The 18738-nt window shown below is 41.4% G+C and overlaps 1 protein-coding gene across 1 annotated transcript; it reads right to left on the reverse strand.

Moving 5' to 3' along the window:
• Window positions 1-527: 527 nt before the first annotated feature.
• Window positions 528-18520, reverse strand: impact (impact RWD domain protein). Its single transcript, XM_084012082.1, has 11 exons — window positions 18331-18520; window positions 16717-16845; window positions 16580-16632; window positions 16431-16493; window positions 16266-16351; window positions 13421-13558; window positions 13237-13331; window positions 12513-12586; window positions 12073-12163; window positions 4314-4448; window positions 528-1396 (listed from the first exon to the last, which is right to left on the reverse strand). The coding sequence occupies exons 1-11, from the start codon at window positions 18376-18378 to the stop codon at window positions 1337-1339; spliced, it is 972 nt and encodes a 323-aa protein (XP_083868208.1). The 5' UTR covers window positions 18379-18520; the 3' UTR covers window positions 528-1336.
• Window positions 18521-18738: the final 218 nt, after the last annotated feature.

Genomic DNA, 18738 nt, shown 5'->3' on the forward strand with positions numbered 1-18738 from the left:
GGATCAGAACAGTCCTGTAACGGGGTCAACAGGTTCAGAAATCTGATGGTTTGGTTGTTATGAAAACATGCTGAACGGTGAACATTTAATTTCAAGGCTTCTCCGTCAATATAAAGTTGAACCAATCAGCTGAAATGACAATTCAAAATTGTTAAAAGATTTGCAAATGAACACCGCTTGCATGAGTGTAAGAGTTAAAACCAACACTTAGGCTATAAACAATCTACACCACGGTCACATACATGGGTGGATGACAGTGAACTGGGACAAAGTGTCAGGGGCCCCCCTGGCCATGAACTACAAAATGTTAAAGAGACACAAACCAACCAGGAAAGACTCAACATAACCACAAAGAAACAAAAACGATTATAGAGACTCAAACTGACCACAAAGGGACACAAAACAGCTACAGAGATGCAATATGATCACAAAGAACCACAGAATCACTACAAAGAGACACAGAGTGACTACAAAGAGACACAGAGACTACAAAGAGACACAAAGTGACTACAAAGAGACACAGAGTGACTACAAAGAGACATTTTATCACTAAGAGACACAGAATGATTACAGTGACACAGATTGACTATTAGGCCCCGTTTATACAAGGACACTTGAGGGTAAAAACGACAAAATATTTAATCGGAAATGCCTTTAGTTTAGACATTGTTTTTGGGGCTTAAAAACACAAACATTTGAAACCACCCTCCAGAGTGGAAAACTTGAAAATGCTCCACCGTAGCGTTTCCGTCTACACTGCCAAGACGCAAAACTCTGCTCAGAACTGCTCACGTTGCGTACGCGTTTACGTCACGTTTTGGTTTTCGCGGCGCTGATAAGAGAAGAAGGAACATTCTATGCATGTGCTCAGACATGGTGGTGTTGTGTGATAGTGTATCACAGCACCACCTAGCCGCCTGGCATGTATACCCAATCAAGTTCCACACACTTCACCGTATGCATGCAGATTTCCTCCCGAAAATGCTCACGGAATAAAAAGTGAAGACGCGACGCCCTTTGTAAGTCTTCTGTTCAGACTGTCATCATGTTAACGTAGCCTTAAGCTAAAGGCAGGCTGCTGTTCAGCATGATGACGTTTTGTAGTCTCTACTTGTTAGCAATCACCTTTTTTTGAGGGAACCGGTATCATGCTAACTCATTTCCTGGTTTTAGGACTCATTTCTGCAGCACAGTACACCGTCGTATGTGTGAATAAATAATTTGTAATGGCAAAGAAATCCCTGTTCGTGTCGATTTAGACACATCCGATTCATCTACAAACTCTTCACTGTGAACGTGTGCTTAAATAAAAGTCTTTATTTCTTTCTGCTGAAATTTATTTTGTCTTCTTGCATTTCGGCCTCTTGGCCTTCGCTCCAGATTTGGTGGCTTCATCCTGTAACATAAGAACAAACGGGTCAGAGGCTGAACAGAGCAGCAATTATCTCACATCAGCGCTCCGTTTAATGGCACCAAAGCTTTCTACATGTTTAATATTAAGTGCTGGTGCTGCATTATCGAAATGTGCAAATCACAATACACTGATTGACACACACCCCGCTGTTTTTAATGAATTCAAATAAATTGCATCACACATGCAAACATTGCATTCTTAAGTACTCTTATAAAACATCTTCTCGCTAATTATCGCGCTGACAACGGTGTAACAGCCTGTCTGTTTCTGTTTCGTAAAGGCAGAGATGGCGAATGTGAAACATTTTTAATATGCATGCAGCTCCTTCATATCTCTGTATGGTGTTTGCTATGTGGCTGTAAACCCCTCACTCCTCAGACACTTGTCATCCCGATTACCAGCCAACAGGAAGTGGCCTCGTTGCTGTTTAAGCAGATCACATGTTCCTGTTATCTTAGGTTTACCAGAAGTCCCCACCCCCACCCCCCCCACCCCCTTTGAATACTCTAATATATAATAATATATAATGGAATATTTAAATATGAATATTGTCCAAAATAAAAGTGACAGGATGAGGCACCGGGACAGAATTTTCAGGAACCGAGCTGAAGTGTTTTTTGTGTCCAAGTTTTGAGATTTACATCAACAAGCGTCTCTTCACAAATTAAATCGGTGTCCCTCAAGGGTCAATTCTGGCTCCCCTTTTTGTTTTCCTGTCTGTGCTTCGTCTTGCCAAGAGGTCTTACAAGCACCAAGACGGAGCATCTGAGTGGAAATCAAAAACTTGGTAAGGCTGTTGACCTTGCTCAGAGGACACCCTTTACCGTAATAACACTACTTCAGGAGCAACAGAAGTGAGATAGTGGCCTTCAGTTAAGGCAAAAAACTCAAATAGTTCTCTCTATTCTGGGCTGTAGAAACCATAAGGCAAAAATCTGTGAAGAGGATCTGCCGCGCATGTCCAGTTCAGAAACTTAGATCAACAATAATTGCCATGCAATGTTGTACTGACATTCATTGTTCCCAGAGAGTGAATCCTTATGACTTTAAAGAGACTCATTATTCCTCTATCACATTTGTGAAATGTCTTACATAGAATATCTAAATAGACAGCGAGAACTTTGGTTCAGACATTCATGTTCCCCTGAGGATGAATCATAAAAGCTTTGGTGAAAGTCTGGGTTTTCATCCAGCGCCCTCTTCAGTCACGTTAAAATTTAATTTTGTCTTATTGACCAAATGCCTATAAGGATATTCCCATCAGCCTCAGCTGTAGCTTCTATTTTAATTTTATTTATTTTCATAACAAATGTTAGCAGGTGATGATGACGAAAGGGTAAACATGATACCTGCTTAGTGTTAGCATGGTGACATCACAGCACCACCTTTTATAGAGTTATATTCTGCAATATTCAAACCTGCAGCAGAAAAAAAATCCCCTCACTGTGTCTTTAACATCTTCAATCAGCTAAGGAGCTATTTTCAAGGCCCTTAAAATCTCTAGTAAAATGATTTATTAGGTCTCTATGATTGCACTGCTTTTTTTGACCCATCACTCAAAAAACTAAGCAGTTTGGTTTAGAATGAATTTAGTTATTTTGTTTAAAGCACTTAAACTAGAAACCAGCTGTTCTGTTGCAGAGGTTTGATCCCTCTCCAGCCACATGCAGCGACCTCTAATGAGCTGTGACAGAGTACGGGTTCGACGTCCACGAGGAACTCAGCCTTAATCAAGTTTGGACATTTTTACAGTGACTTGATGTTTTTTTTTTTAAGTCGGATACTTTTGAGAGTAGGTACGTGCTACCTTTAATCTACGCGTGGCAGCGGCTCAAAGGTCCATCATGTTACCAGCAGGAATAACTTCGCCCGAAAACACAAAGGCGACTTCAAAGCGGACGAGTACCTAACTTCAGGCCGGTGAGAGCGAGGACGGCGTTTGATCTCCAGAAACATGTGGCGACGGGATACTTCAAATGAACTGATGCCCGCATTGTGACGGCCGCCGAGGAGTTGGAAAACCACAAAGCAGGACCAACACACGCTCTGTATTTTACTAATATGTCCATGCGTTAGTTTAACCTCTAACTATATACGGCCTGAGAACAATGAGCATACATTAAGGTAGAGGTCAATTACAATGACTAGCCTACAAGATGCCGTGGAGAACGATGTGTGATGTATTTCAACATTGTACAATAATTGAGTAAATGTATTTAACATGGAATGTGACTGTTTTTCCAATGTTATATAAATAAACATGATAACAGTGGTGAAGTAATCTGTTTCTACTCTTCTTCTATGTAATGCTAATAACTAACAGTTAATATTTTCTAAATCACATTAAATGTTGAAAGTAAAGGAGTTTTCATATCTGCAGTACACATTTAAGCTACATTAGGGAGCCTTAATGTTTTTATTGTTCTGATAAAAAACTTCTACTATGAAAGGCTAGTGTACATTCGGTTTTTTTTACTGATGAGGTCGATTTTTTTGGTTTTAAAAACATATTTCTGGGTTTTCTTCTAATAACTTATTACATTATTGGCAAAATGTTATTATGTTATTGGCTACTAAAAAATGTTATTACGTTATTGGCTTTATTACATTTAAAATGGCCAAACATGATTATGTTATTGGCCGTTATTGCATTATTTGGTTGTTACAGACCCCTTGACACAATCCAAACTCAATGGAGAGCAATGGTTTGTTTCCCCCCCTTTGGTGTCGGTTCATGAGTCCGTCGGTTTGATTCCCATCTGGTCTGCTGCCTTACACTCTTTCCCACATTTTCCCTGTCTCCTTCCATTGTATCACTTTCAAATTAAAAAGGCATAAAATCCATTAAAAACAATCAAAACTCAACAAGGTATCAGATGTTGACAGCGGCGTGTCTCACCGCGGTGCCGGCATATCCTTCCTCCACCAGGATGTTTCTGGCACAGTTGTTGATGTGTTTGAAGCGGTCTGGACCCAACAGAATCCCCCCATACCACCGAGACACGACAACCAGCACATCACGCACGTCCAGGATCTGTTGGCGACAATCACACGAGTGTGAATTGGAGATAGCAAAATATCCCATCCCCCTACCCCTCTCTGGCACAAAATTCTTTTGGACATTTCACACCACAGGTGATCCGGTGGGTGAATCTTCATCAAAGCGTATCCGGCTTCGGGCCATCAGCTGTCAGTCCGGAGCCGAAGACGAGGGGATGTTTTCCCTCGAAATCTCACTTTCATGCTTTTTGCGTGTCGAGATGGAGCTCCGGGGGAACGTTTAGCTGAGGTTAGCAAGCCGGGGGGTTCAAGGTTCATCATAATAAACCAACCAACCGAAAGATATTAATCAACCATATAAACTCAAACAACATAAGACTCGACTCCATAAAGCAATTAAAAGGCATGTTTAAGGGGAGCCATAAACAGCAATTAAAGCTGCTCTGATCTTTTTTCTGTTATGAGTGGGGATGTATGAGTTACTATTTCATATCTAATATATATATTTCAAATATCAGTGCTTTTTTCATTTTGTCTGAAAGTAGGTACAAATTGGAGAAGAAAAACATCCTGCTTTAACCCTAAATTCTGTCGCTCAATATAGTTTTTGAAGAAAAAACCTAAAATATAAGATTAAGAACATGCTGGCTTTAATTATTAATTAGTTATTTTGGACTATATCCATCTTCTTCTCCTACTTTTATTATAAAATCATGTGTTCACGTTTAAATTACTGCAGTCTGGTTGGTTAGTTGGTGTGAATACAGGAAGCATTCAGAACATAGAAACTACATTCAAACATCAAAAAGTTCAGCTCCATCAGGACGACAGTGTGATGTTACTTCTCTCATTCACACATTTAATACTTTAATAAATATTCAGCATTCAAATGACAAGCATTCAAACTTCATTTTCATCTGCCAGCTTGAAATCGTCATCTTTCATACGTCCAGACTGCTATTCGACATTAAAATCCCATTCAAACTTCTATTAAATATTATATCATATTCAACTTCCTTTGAAGACCCAGTGAAATGTCACATTTTGAAATCGCTGTGTGTTGGAAGGAAATGTTCAGAGAGAAGAGGGGAGCTTTCACACCTTTTTTAAAAAAATATATACTTTTTAACTTCCCACAAGTTTCACTCTTCATACATCATTTCAAGTCAAAATGGAGGGAAATATGTTCTCTGCAAAAGCCAACCAAAAAATTAAAGTACCATTCATGCCACATTTCCTCCAGGCTTTTTTTTAAAGATTGTGCCAATGTGTGACTCCAAACTAAACCTTCAATTCACACAATGACACAAACAAACTAACTGACAGAGGTAAAATTACCATTAATGTCAAAGGAGTCTGGTGGCTTTGAAGAGAGCGTATAGATAAACGGCTTCAGTTCCCCGAAGGAAAGGGCTGTGGTGAAACGGTGAAATATTCAGAGTATGAGTACCACACTTAAATGTTGAGTAGGTGATTCTATTCAGAAACACTTTCTCTTATATTACTTAAAATCCTCATAACATACCGATAGCAATGAATACATTAAATGCTCTGACATTAAAAAAAATTAAAAATGTCATCTGTGGTCGTGGCTGGACTGTAAAAACCCCGCCAAATCAAAAACGTCGGACCGGAACCAAGGGGGTGGGACTTTCTCGGTTCGGCGACGCGTTTAAAGTCAAAATCTCTGTGGTTTTTCCAAATTACCTACTCTGCCTTTAACCTTTTAAATAACGGCTCAAATGTTACGGGCAAAGAAAACCAGCATCTCTCTACTGAACACCATAAAATAACCTCCTAAATAACAACTTACGGTAGTAAAATCTCCCTCAAGAAATCTTGAGACTGTTCCTTTAACATTAAGAGGAGAAATCAACACACACACACACACACACACACACACACACACACACACACACACACACACACACACACACACACACACAGAAAGTGCAATGTCATTCGAGGAGGACCCATCCACATCTGGCTGTTGACACTATTAATCAGATCCTTTTTATTTTAATTCATTACCACACACTTCCACACTCGGAGGCACAAAGCATGGATCTAAATGAGGAAACGGGGGGGAAGAAGAAGAAAGGCCTCGTGGAGAGGAACAAGATTAGGGGGAGAATAGATTAAGGAGAAGGCTCTTCATGTAAATTGCTCAGTACCCTGAGAGTGTGACGAGTGGGAGATTAATCAGCGAGTTGCTCGGGAGGAGACGAGCAGGAAGCCAGCGGACGCCGGTTACAGTAGGTCAGTCAGCGGCAGGAAGTGACTTGATAGCACCTCTGCTACTCTGCTCCTATCTTACTGTATGTCAGCGTTAGGTTACAAAAAGGCAAAGTTGCTAGATTTTAACAAATCATTAGAAATTGATTTTAAAAAAATAGTTATTTAAATCTGTAATGTCATATTTCTTTGGGGCTAAGTCCAATGTTCGCTGTCTTGTAGCTCTGTTTTGGTCTCCACCATCTCCTGAGGGACATATCCGTCTGTTTTAGCTTCTAACCGCTCCACTGGTTGCTAACTCGGCCCGTCTGCTGTGCTAATTGGCTAAGTTGCGTGTTCCTCAGAGGTGGGGCGAGTTGTCCTCCAATCGGAAGATTGGCGGTTTGAATCCCGGCTCCTCCAGTCTGCGTGCCAGCGTTTCCTGGGGCAAAATACTGAATCCCCAATTGGCCCCGATGCTACGCCATCGGCATGTGAATGTGTATGAATGAGTTAAATCCTGATGTGCAGTGGCTCCTCTGCCATCAGTGAACCGTGGTGTGAAAGTGTAAAAGTGACTGAGTAGCTAGTTAGCTAGAAAGGTGCTATATAAATGCCAGTCCGTTTACCATCCAACTGCACTCCCCGAATAAATATGATCGAGTTTTTAAAAAAGTGTTTTTTCTGAGAGAAGCAGTCAGAAGGAATCTGCAGTATATGTTTGAAGGATAAATTCAGGATGTCAAACTGATCCAGCAGTGAAACCATGTTAAAAAGATAGCTAGGAGCTAAATCCGATAAAGTGAACCATCACGCCGGCTGGTGATCTAGACGGAAGACAATGAAGCCGGGGTCGGTCTTCGTTCACTGTTACAATCTCTAAAAAGCGAAAGCAGCATGTGTTTACATTCAGCTAATGTCAGCGTCAGAGGTTTTTAACGTAAAAATGTAATGTTTTAGAAATGTATACATCTCCTTCCAACCTGTCCGGGTAACTGGTATTACTATCACACAACGTTTAAACCAGAACTAACTCCAAATCCTCAAAACCAGCCTGAACTCAAGAAAATCGGAGCTGCCAAACACTAGGCCGTGATTGGCCAGTCTGTGTTCAAGGGGCGGGACATTGTGAAGGGCCAACTGCTGTCCGCGTACAGTGAGCTTTTTTAATGTTAACCTCACCAATGAGAGCCATGAGACTCAACCAGAACAGTAAAATCAAAACAATCATCTGGAGAACACTAAAATTCAAGGACGGGGGGTGCAGAGCCGGGAGACAATTCCCTGAGGGTTTGTCACTACAGGCAACACATTTCACATTACACACCCTCTCATGTAAAAACATGTATTCATCAGAGCAGCTTTAAAGCTTTTACATATAAATGAACATCTGTTTGATTCGAGTCAAATGAGTTCACGCGCGGCTGATTAAAAGCCTGACGCCTCCGGGGAAAATGCTCGCTCTTGACCTCGCAGTGAAGAGTTCACATCCTCTGTCTTTTCCTGACAAGTTTTCTTTGATGAAAAACATCATGAGGTCGACAAGAGACAAGAGAACCCCAGTGCACTCACGCTGGGCTATGAAATTACGCGATGGCATTGTGGGACGGCGTTATTTCCCTTACGGGCCTGTGAGTTTTTTTCTCAGCATTTAAAGAATCCCACCAGCTGAGACTTGGAGACTTCTGGATCGTTTCACTCAGTTACCCTCCTAAAAACAGACTTTTCCGTGTACACACACACCTGCCAGTGAACTCTCCAAATAACCTCATTAACTTAAATACTTCCTCTGAACAACTCTGCCCACACCGGTTCATCTTTCCCAGAAGGAGGGAATAAATTACTTCCATAAAATGCTTCTTTATGGAATAAAAAATGTATTTGGAGCCACGTGACAAAGTGGCATAATGCACATGGCTAAAACTGAAAAATATATTTAAGAGATGCACACTGCTTGACAGGCATCTAATAGAGAGAAATGTAGGTAGAATTAGAGCCAAAGAGCGTCTTGGAAGAAGATGGCGTATTCGTAGAAAGACAGCTTGACTCATCATAATTCACCAGGAAGTCTTAATGCACTATTTCACACTGATTTACCGCTCCAAACAGGGTCACACTGGCACGGGCGACCGCCGCCGCCATCTCACAAATGAGTATGAACTCGGACGGGAGTCACGGATATCACCCGGAGGAGCTCTGATGCGACTCAGCACCTACTGCTAATGAGTATGACAGAACCGCTTTGAGTCACCACCGAGGGGCCGAGTTTTTTTTTTGTTTTGTTTTTTGTAAGTTTTACATTTTGTCACAAACCTTTCACTGGCCTTCATTCAATATTACAACAAAAAAAAAGTGTGTGGACAATTGCATTTCAGTGTGATGTGGGTGTGTGTGTGTGTGTGTGTGAATCATCGTGCCATCTGACAACAGAAGCGGTGTAACAAGTTGCCTTCTCTGTATGCAAGATGAAAGGATTTTGTGAGATTACTATCATCGTGGAGCGTTTCTCCCGAGTGTAGATTTACACATTATGTTAATACGAGCGTTTTATCTCAAGAAGCATTTGCATTAATGCATTTTTGGTTTCAGCTTTTTTTTCCCATCATGATTCTGACTTTAGAAGAGAGATGGTGGTGGCTGATGTGCAACAGTGAAATCAAGCCTAAAAGGCTGAAAGCAATGAATAAAATAACCTGGAGAAAATATATTTTATAATGGAATTGATAATTATATAATATTAAATCAGGCACCAACGGCCCGTTATGAAAAATGAAGCCAACTCTGAAGTGCCTTAAACTGGCATTCTCTCAGCTCGGCCACCAGGGGGTGACTCCTTGTATAGAAGTCTATGAGAAATTGAGCCTACTTATTCTCTTGATTTATTATCTCATTAAAAATTGTTAACATGAGCCCATGGTCTCAATCTCTAGTTTCAAGAAGTCTTCTTCAATGTAGCATGATGTTCATTTAGTACATAATGGTCCATTTAGAGTCAAACAGACCAGAAAGCAGGGGATGCTTTAGGGGCGGGGCTTACATGCTGATTGATGGGTCGCTACACATACATTTCTTGTGACAAATCTGCGTGGGTTCTCTCCGGGTTCTCCGGCTCCCTCCCACAGTCCAAAGACATGCAGGATGTAGGTGTGAATGTGAGTGGTTGTTTGTTTTTGAGTGGTTGTTTCAGTATTGGACAACCTAACGTTTATTTATTTTTGCCTAAACCAAACTGTACGTAGCTATGAGTGATAGCTAACCCAAATGAGTGATTTTGTTGTAACTTTTCATTTTGTAGCGTAACGTCATCCCGACCCACGGTGGTGACACAAACGATACTTCCAACTAAAATACATTAGTTTGAAAGTCGCGCTGACGGAAACAAAAAAAAGCTTGTGTCCGTCATTTGCATCCATGTGCAAGAATATGTTGATTTTAAATTTCTTCTCTATTTCATAAACTGCCATGAGACTGTGCTGACTCAACACCAAAAACCTGCTTATAATCAGCATGTTGTCTTGTTCATTTTCACTCACTCACATTTTCAGTGGCATGACTCCGACTCAACAAAGTAAAAGTGAAGTGGATTTTATAATTGCCAGTTTAATCAGTAATGAAAATAATTGTGAGCCGCAGCCAGCCTTGAAACCCAAATGTTTGTTTTGTTTATTTATTTTTTTAATAAAAATGTTGCCTGGACAACATCTCCCTTCACCACCCTGCTTTATATATCGAAAATGTTGCCATGGTAACGGACACGGAGGACATTCAGCCTTTCTGGTCGCTATAATAGGAATCCGCAAAAATTGTTGGTGTCCATTTTTCCCATCCCCTGACATATGTATTTTTTTTTATCTGTGAAAATGTCGCTTTTATTTTGTAAAATGTAGCAGGAACACAGTGTACCGTCTTTTCCTGACATGACTGTCCAATTTGATCTTTTTTCACATAATATGTAGTTTAAAATCACGTAAATATACTATATATATTTGGAGGAGCTCTGTGTTCCTCACAGATGATGGACTACCCTTGTGTGGAAAAAGCTCATTACTCATAATATTTGAAAAGCTCCGCTGACGCCAAACGATGTCGTCTGTGAAAACTAACAAGGCGACTTAGAACCAACGCCAACTAAACACGCAGACGCCAAAAGAAAGTTGGACACAGCCGGACTCTAACAATGTGTTTACAGCATCAACTGTGACTCATTCATCATTTACTTTGGTGTCTAATTATATCATTTTGAGGAATGCAACACGCCGTTAAATCAGAGCCAGAAATACTTCAGTGATCTCCAAGTGACTGTGAGGAACTTCAAACTGCTTCTGAAATAGTTTTATAACGAATTCTCTATACGACTAAATGAGACAATCAGCGAGAATATCAGCTATTTCTATATACAGTAGTTACACTTCATCTTTGTCTTTGAGGACCTAAAAAAGCGCTTTTTAAATCATATGCATTATTATTATTATTATTCAAATTAATAATGCTCATCATCGATGCCACCAAGTCAGATTCTGTGTGAAATCAGACGTAATCATTCAGGTTCAGAAACTCTTTTTAGCTCAGATTCCAGCAAGGCCAGCCCCCGAGGAGAGTCCCAGACCCAGACCCAGGACCAGTATGCATACCTGGACGGAAAGGGAGGCACTGGAAAAAACAGAACCAGAACCAGGACTGGGCGGGGACAGACTGTCAGAGCCTGTTGCAGTAAAATGAGAGGTTTTCTGAAGGGAGTCTGGTGCTTGGCAACAACACAGAGGCGGCGACAGCGTCTTCTTTTATATGTGAGCTCAAAACACACGACCTTCACTGGGTCTCGTTTTAGTTCTTGTGTTTGTTGTTTGTTTCTATGTTGCTCTTTGAGTACTTTCATTTAGTTTTTTTTTTAATTCGTTTTTATGTGATGCACATTGTAACTTCGTTTTGATAAGTGTTTAATATAAATAAAGATGCAGCTTGTGTGTGAGATCACTGACTGACTCATTCACTCCTTCCACCTCACTATACAGGGAGTTTTATGAAGACGACGAAAAAATGATAAAAAAAAAACACAAAAAAAACACTGTGACACCAGATCAATGGCGACTTGTGGACCATCCGTAATAAATACCGGCATATTTTTATGTAATAAATACTTAAGTTAAGTTAATCTTATTTGTCGTTTGTGGATTATGTGGAATAAGTGTATTTCCCCCAAATTAATAAAAACATAAAAGTTTACATTAAACATATGAATGTTTGCACCACAACCTGCTTTCTTCTGTCTGTAATGTTTTCTTCAACGCAATGCATGATGGGATATAATGCTCAGATCACAACCATTAGCGGTTATGTGTGTGTACGCGCTACTTTTCAAGATGCATTGTGGGATACTTTGAATCATACACAGAAGCAGCTGAAAGAGTGCCGAGGTCAGATATTTTTGTGAATGAGACGATGACCTGCAGTAGATGAAGCAGCCGGCCCCCCGCCGCTGTCTCGCCGTCGTCCTCACAGTCCTGCAGGAAGCTGTTTTTGTCCTCGCAGTAAATCCTGCAAACACACACACGAGTGTCCCATCAGCTCGGCATCAGGCGAGGACAGAGGCTCTGCTCACACGGCAGCATTTTTAAATGTCAACAGTAACGCCCAACTCTCATTAGAGCGCACACACACACACACACACACACACACACACACACACACACACACACTGTTTCTTCCTGGTGCTTCTTTCTTTTGACCTTCAGTGCAGCGATGTGGCCTTTGGAGAACACAGACTCTTCATACATCTCATGTTCTTCTGCACTAATGAGGCTGATTTGCATAAAGAAACTGTGACAGATGTTTCAGCCTAACTCTACATATACAGTGTGTGTGTGTGTGGTGTGACATCACTGACCTGTAAGCGTAAATATTATGAGTGGCACTAGCGATCTTCTTGTTCTCATACAGCTTCCCCAGGACCAGTTTGACCTGCAAGGAAACAGGAAACATCGTGACACACTCTTCACGAGTCCCTTTTAATGTTAACTGAAAACTGCTGACGCGGGGATTCTGACCCCGCGCTCCGTCTCAGCGGATGTACGTTGCGAGAGAAAAAAATTGATGCTGTGGATGATAACTTCTGACATCATCTGTTGACTAACGAGCAGAATTAGTCAGCTGTTTATGAAGGAAAATCACATTTCCTATAAATAGACAAAGATATGACAGGAGTATTAATGTACTTAAAATCAACACATTCTCACTCGCAGCACGTCACATGCCGACGCTCGGCCAGAGGCCCTGAGCTTCATATATCACACCACAGATCTTTTCAAAATAAAGTTCCGTCTTCGCAGGGAGCTTCAGGTTAGGAAGCAAAACCATATTAGTAAGCAGTAGTCACGGTTTAAAATACTCAGCACGAATGTGGCCTGTAATGATGGTGAAAACGAGAAAAACGGTCCTGGAAATTCACTTTTTTAGTCAGTGAATGTCAGGAAACAGTCAAGGAATCTGACATTTGACTTAGAGTGGGAACCCTGGTTTCAGTCGAAACTCATATGAGCTGCTATTGTCTTCGTGGATTGAGATTTTTGTTTTTTTAAATGATAACAGGCCATTCATTCTTGTTGATTCACCTGTTTGGGAGTTAGCACCGGTGCTGCGTGAGGCTGGAAGGTGCTGCGTCGGTCTGTGATGCAGCTTCCATGTTTTATCGGAGGCATCTCGTCATCTACAGGACAAAATGTTACACATGAATTTGATTAAAATGTAATAAAATTAGCTTCTGTTTTACGTCTGTTGATTCATAATGAGCCGTACCATCTGTGTGATCTACGAACAGATGGGTGTTTTCTGTGTTCAGCTTGAGAGTCCTGAAGTCTGGAACGTCTTCATCATCATCATCATCTCCATCCACGTCCTCCTCAGCCGTCATGTTCACCTTCTCTGCTGGATCCACTAGGAAGCGGGAAGTCATGGAAGAAACCTATTGTCTCATTATGGTGAAACAGACTAGAGATGATGATTCTGTTTTGTTTTTTTACAGCTGCTGACTGATGTTAATTCTGGAGTGTTAAATGATAAAAAGGGAGGTCCAAAATTCTCTCTGTAACCCAGAATTTGGAGAATCAGTAATACAAAACAATAACTGTCTTCATGTAAGTAAGTTTCATATCTATAAGTTATGTTAACCCTGTTCAGCTCTCTCCCTTTAAAGGAAGGTGTGTTTGTTTTTAAAAGCTTTACAGCGAGTCCTCTACAAACAAGCATTTCATTAAAATGACTCCTGTTGAGCAACTTAATACCAAATTAGCATCACATGACCTTCACGCCGACACTGAAACGCCTTCATGATCTATAATGCCCAGACAGACGATTCATAATGGATGACGCCATTTAAGAAAGATGGGATAACGCAAATTACGACATCAAGCTCCTCTCCTGTGGAACCAGCTCCTGGTTCTGGTCCAGATGGGTAGACACCTTGTCCACATTCAGGAGTCGGCTTAAGACTTTTTCTCTTTGATAGTGCTGAAGGTGCGTTCACACCAAAGGCAAAGCAAATGTTTCCTGCAGTGTTTCCTTCAAGTTAGGGCCGGCTCAGGCTTGTCTCGGACCAGCCCTTAGTCATGCTGTTCTAGACTTATACTGTTTCACACCAACCGGAGATTTCTTATCCGAAAAACTTTATTTTGTGGCAGGCAGAAGATCAGGAGATTTCCATTGACCAACAGATTTCATAAAAAATATTGCTCAGTCATTTTTTATAATAATTACAGATGCAGTTCTGTTTGTTGCGGGGACAGGGTGTTTTTTTCAGAACAATTAGGTGTTTTTTTTTTAGGGGGCAACAGACTTTTCAGTCCAATTTTTTCAAACGTTTTTTTCGGCCGGTCCAGAGAATGTACGACAAACACCGCTGGCTTGAGATCAGCTGACAGCGATAAGAAAAACAGCACATTGAAAGTTGAACTATTTACGAATCAAACAATATCTCTGTGATGATGTGAAGCTGAGTGATGCCGATAAACACTCACACTTCATATGGATGGTCTCATTCAACCAAGCGTCATCATCATCATCATCATCATCATCATCATCATCATCTTTCTTGCTTTTTCGTGTCTTTTGTTATTTTTGCTGCCTTTTCATTTCCGTTCCTGTGACGTCTGCGTCGCCTCATCTCAATGTGAAGAAGCTGTCAATCCCATGCTGAGTGCCAGTTCGACTTATTACCACATGAATCGCAGCCAAAGAGGAACAATTCATACCAAACAACAATGGTGGGCACCGTTAATATTTCTCAGGCTTGTTGCTCAAAAAGAGTCTGCCCTGATAATGGATCCTGCCGGTCCAGCCGGTAGATAACCGAGACAAGAAATCCTGTTGCACACAATCTTTAATTTGGGCATCTTTTACACTTTTTTTTTTTTTTTTGCACTTCAAAAGACTCTGCCGAGGCAACAGAAGCTATTACTCAGATATCGATCTTAATTCAATGCAGTCAGTCAATGTCAGACCAGGAGGGTTTTTTTTTCAAATGCTCTCTTCAGGTCTTTGTGCTCATCTTTTCACAGCTTTAGACCACATCAGATAGTCCTCGTAGTAATGGAGGAGCGCCTCAGATGGAGGACGCGTTTAGACGGGACCTCGGGTGAGGAAGTAGATTCATCTTGATACGATTATTTGCTTATAAAGAAAAAAAAAACCCAGTTTAATACATGAGCTGTTGATAAACAGTGAAGGTTTATCGGAGCCGAGCTGTTAACATGTGGATGTTATCGTGTTCTCCAGCTGATGAAGTCAGATACCGACGCTTCCTCACGCCCCCCTCGCCGTCTGATACCGACGCTCAAGGCATCCCACAAGAGTCGGGCCTTCAAGTCACTAGTGGGCTGTTGGTGGTCTGCCGGCCTAAAGTGGACACAGCTTTCGTGATCAAGGCCCCCCCGAGGATCGAGGAAAATAAGTCTGTCCTCTCAAAAATTCTCTCCTGAAACACGCTTTTATCGGAAAGCATATCCTGATTTTATACTGGGACAAGTCGTCCTCCAATCAGAACATCGGTGGTTCAATTCCCAGCTCCTCCAGTCTGCGTGCCGAAGTGCCCTTGAGCAAGATACTGACCCCCAAATTGCACCCCGGACGCTGTGTGTGAATGTAGACTGAATGTATTGAAAAGTGCTACTGAAATGCTAGTCCATCCGAGTCATATCCTTTAATTCATTGTTATTTTTAATCTTGCCATTGTTTATGTTTAAGCTTGTGTTTCATCATCCACCTTGATGTTTTATTTTCTCTGTACTTTATTTTGACAATTGCCATATTCGGATGTAAACGTGTCATTATCAGAAGCTCGGAGAAATGTGCTTCGAGAGTGTGACTACGTAGTTTAAAGACCGAAAAAACAAACACAGGACTTTCAAACAGGAGGTCTGTGTTCGTGTCCCCAAAAATGCCGTCGTTACTCCGTTCTCATATTACATTGTACCTATTTTTAAACCCAACCCCGGCTGCTGGAGGATTAAATAAATCTAACTGGACCAGTGCGTTAAAGATTCCTGCTCTCTCTCTGTTATGAAGTAAACCCGACAGCTCAGAGGAATATCTGTCGAGTGTAATTTCAGAGTCTCTCAAGTGATGAACTTCATTTTCCACACCTCACCTGTTTCTGAGCTCTGGGATTTCTCCACGAGGAACTCCCGGATCCTCTCCACCCACAGGTAGAGGAGGCTCTCCCCCGCATGCTCCCTGTCAAAATAAATATATCTTAGGTTGGAATTATGGAGGTTAATATTAGCGTGCATGTGTGTCGTGGCGAAGCACTCACACGTAGAGGTCTTCCAGGCTGTTTGCCAGCACCGTCCTCTCAGGGCCTCGCAGCCACGCTGCACTACAAAAGCCGAGAGCAAAACAAGAGGGTCATCGAGCAGGAAAAGACGAGTGGGCTTCTGAGATTCAATTTGAAAAGATGCTCACTTGATCTGGTAGATGGGTGGGGCGGCGCTCGGGTAATCAGGCGGGAGAATTATCTGATTGATAAAAAAAAAAAAGAAATCATGACTGCGAATGCATTTAGGATTAATATATGTGCTGAGATTTCGTTTTTTCTCCACCTGCAAACACGCTGTGAGTTTGGGCTCCTCCAAGTCACTGGATATTTTGATGCAAAATATCCTGGACGCCTCATCGATGACGCACCACTCGTCCCCGTAGATGGACGACAGAGCCTCGACCTCCTCGATCTGAACCAGAGGAAAATATCAATAATGTGTCATTTCAGAATATGGACAAGTGACGGACTGAAGACTTCAATCTCTGAATCTAATGTATTTTGAAAAGTGTTTATCAGGCTTTGACAGACTTTGGCAAAACGCCATTTTCTTACCATCCACCATGGTCATGGAATAATCTCCAAAAAGCTCTTAAAATAAAAACATTAATTTCTATTAATGATTTTAAGTATATCATAAAGAATGCAGTGAGGGAGGAATGTCATTGTTTGAGGTCATTGTGCTTGAATAGCTGTCACTCTGTTTTATTTTTCATTTGTATTATGTACGTGTTTTATATAGTTTATTTTGTATGGCTGCTACCTGGGCCATGTCTCCCATGTAAAATATCCATCCATCCATCATCTACCGCTTATCCTGTATTCAGGGTCGTGGAGGGGCTGGAGCCGATCCCAGCTGTCATTGGGCAAAGTACACCCTGGACAGGTCGCCAGTCTATCACAGGGCCGACATGTAGAGACAAACAACCATTCATGCTTACATTCACACCTACGGGCAATTTAGAGTCATCAATGAACCTATCCCCATCCTGCATGTCTTTGGACTGTGGGAGGAAGCCGGAGAACCCGGAGAGAACCCACGCTTACACGGGGAGAACATGCAAACTCCACACAGAAGGAAAACGAACCCGACCCGGGAATTGAACCCGGGACCCTCTCGCTGCGAGGCAACAGTGCTACCAACAAGAAAAATCCTATTGTTCACAGACACATCAAAAGCACACAAAATTAAAGTTTCTTTTAACCGGTCATGTAGGAGTCACAACATCCTAACATCCCTGCGCGGGCCTGCGAGGGCCCTCAACCACAGGGCCCCTGCAGAGGGTCGTGGTGTTGACAGCCTCAGTGCATCAGTGGATGAGAGCTTCCTTCCATCGAGGATATTTTGGCTACTTGATGGGTGTCTAATTAATGCCTGCAGGACAGGCAGATACTTGGATCTGCCCGACCACCATCTGTTTTGGGCAGCTGCCGTCTGGCCGGCGGCGGCGTGGCCTCAGGGCCCGAGTTTTTAATCGGCCAACCAGGCTATTTGTTTTTTAATCTCTATCACACACTTCTCTAACGCAAACATGCAAACAAATATGAGCATTTACACCTTTACACAGCTACTATATACACATTATTATTATTATTATTATTATACACTATGAACTTACATTATGAAAATGGCAGTTATGAAGTATATGATACTTGACATTATGAATCATAAAATACTTAATAAATTTGTTGTTTGTGTTGTTATAAAGCACTATGGATATGTATGAGTGCTAATAACTATGATTATATATGGTGCTATAAAGCATTAGTTTAAGTATGCGGTGGACTGTCCAGACATAATTCATCATAATCTGTGGTTCAACACAAGCGAGAAAAGACAGTGAACGAATCTTGCCAACTTCACCAGAGAGGTTGTAAAAAAAAAAACTCGTCTTACTTGATCCTGAAGATCTCCTTCGTCTTCCGGATTGATGACGTCAGCCATTTGTCCAGCTAAGTGTTGGCTTTTAAAAATATGAAATGAATTAAGTCAACAAAAACAAAACAACAACAAAAGGAGATTGTATATAATTTAAGGCACGTGAACTACATGTTGACATCCAGCCTACAGGCATGATGTGTCGACGTATAACAGCTTCCGGGTCAAAGGGTTCCAATTCAAACAATAAAAAAGGGTTACGACAAAACAACGCAAAGGACAAGGCTGCATTTACTTTATGAACACACAATTAATAATTAATCATTTGTATAAAAGAACGCGTGACTCATTTGTCGCTGGAAACGCTATTCTGCGTTTAAAAATCGCAGGCGGAGGTTTTATTTTGAAAAGGCGTCGACTGTTTTT

This window comes from Eutrigla gurnardus (genome assembly GCF_963514095.1).
Source record: "Eutrigla gurnardus genome assembly, chromosome: 6".
NCBI classification, from domain to species: Eukaryota; Metazoa; Chordata; class Actinopteri; order Perciformes; family Triglidae; genus Eutrigla; species Eutrigla gurnardus.

Excerpts from the sequence above, each read along its gene's own strand:
- impact (XM_084012082.1), bottom strand. The coding sequence starts at position 18,378 with ATGGCTGACGTCATCAATCCGGAAGACGAAGGAGATCTTCAGGATCAA. Across the intron at positions 16,633-16,716 it reads AACTCACAGCGTGTTTGCAG|ATAATTCTCCCGCCTGATTA; the intron begins GTGGAGAAAAAA and ends TTTATCAATCAG. Across the intron at positions 16,494-16,579 it reads CCACCCATCTACCAGATCAA|TGCAGCGTGGCTGCGAGGCC; the intron begins GTGAGCATCTTT and ends CGGCTTTTGTAG.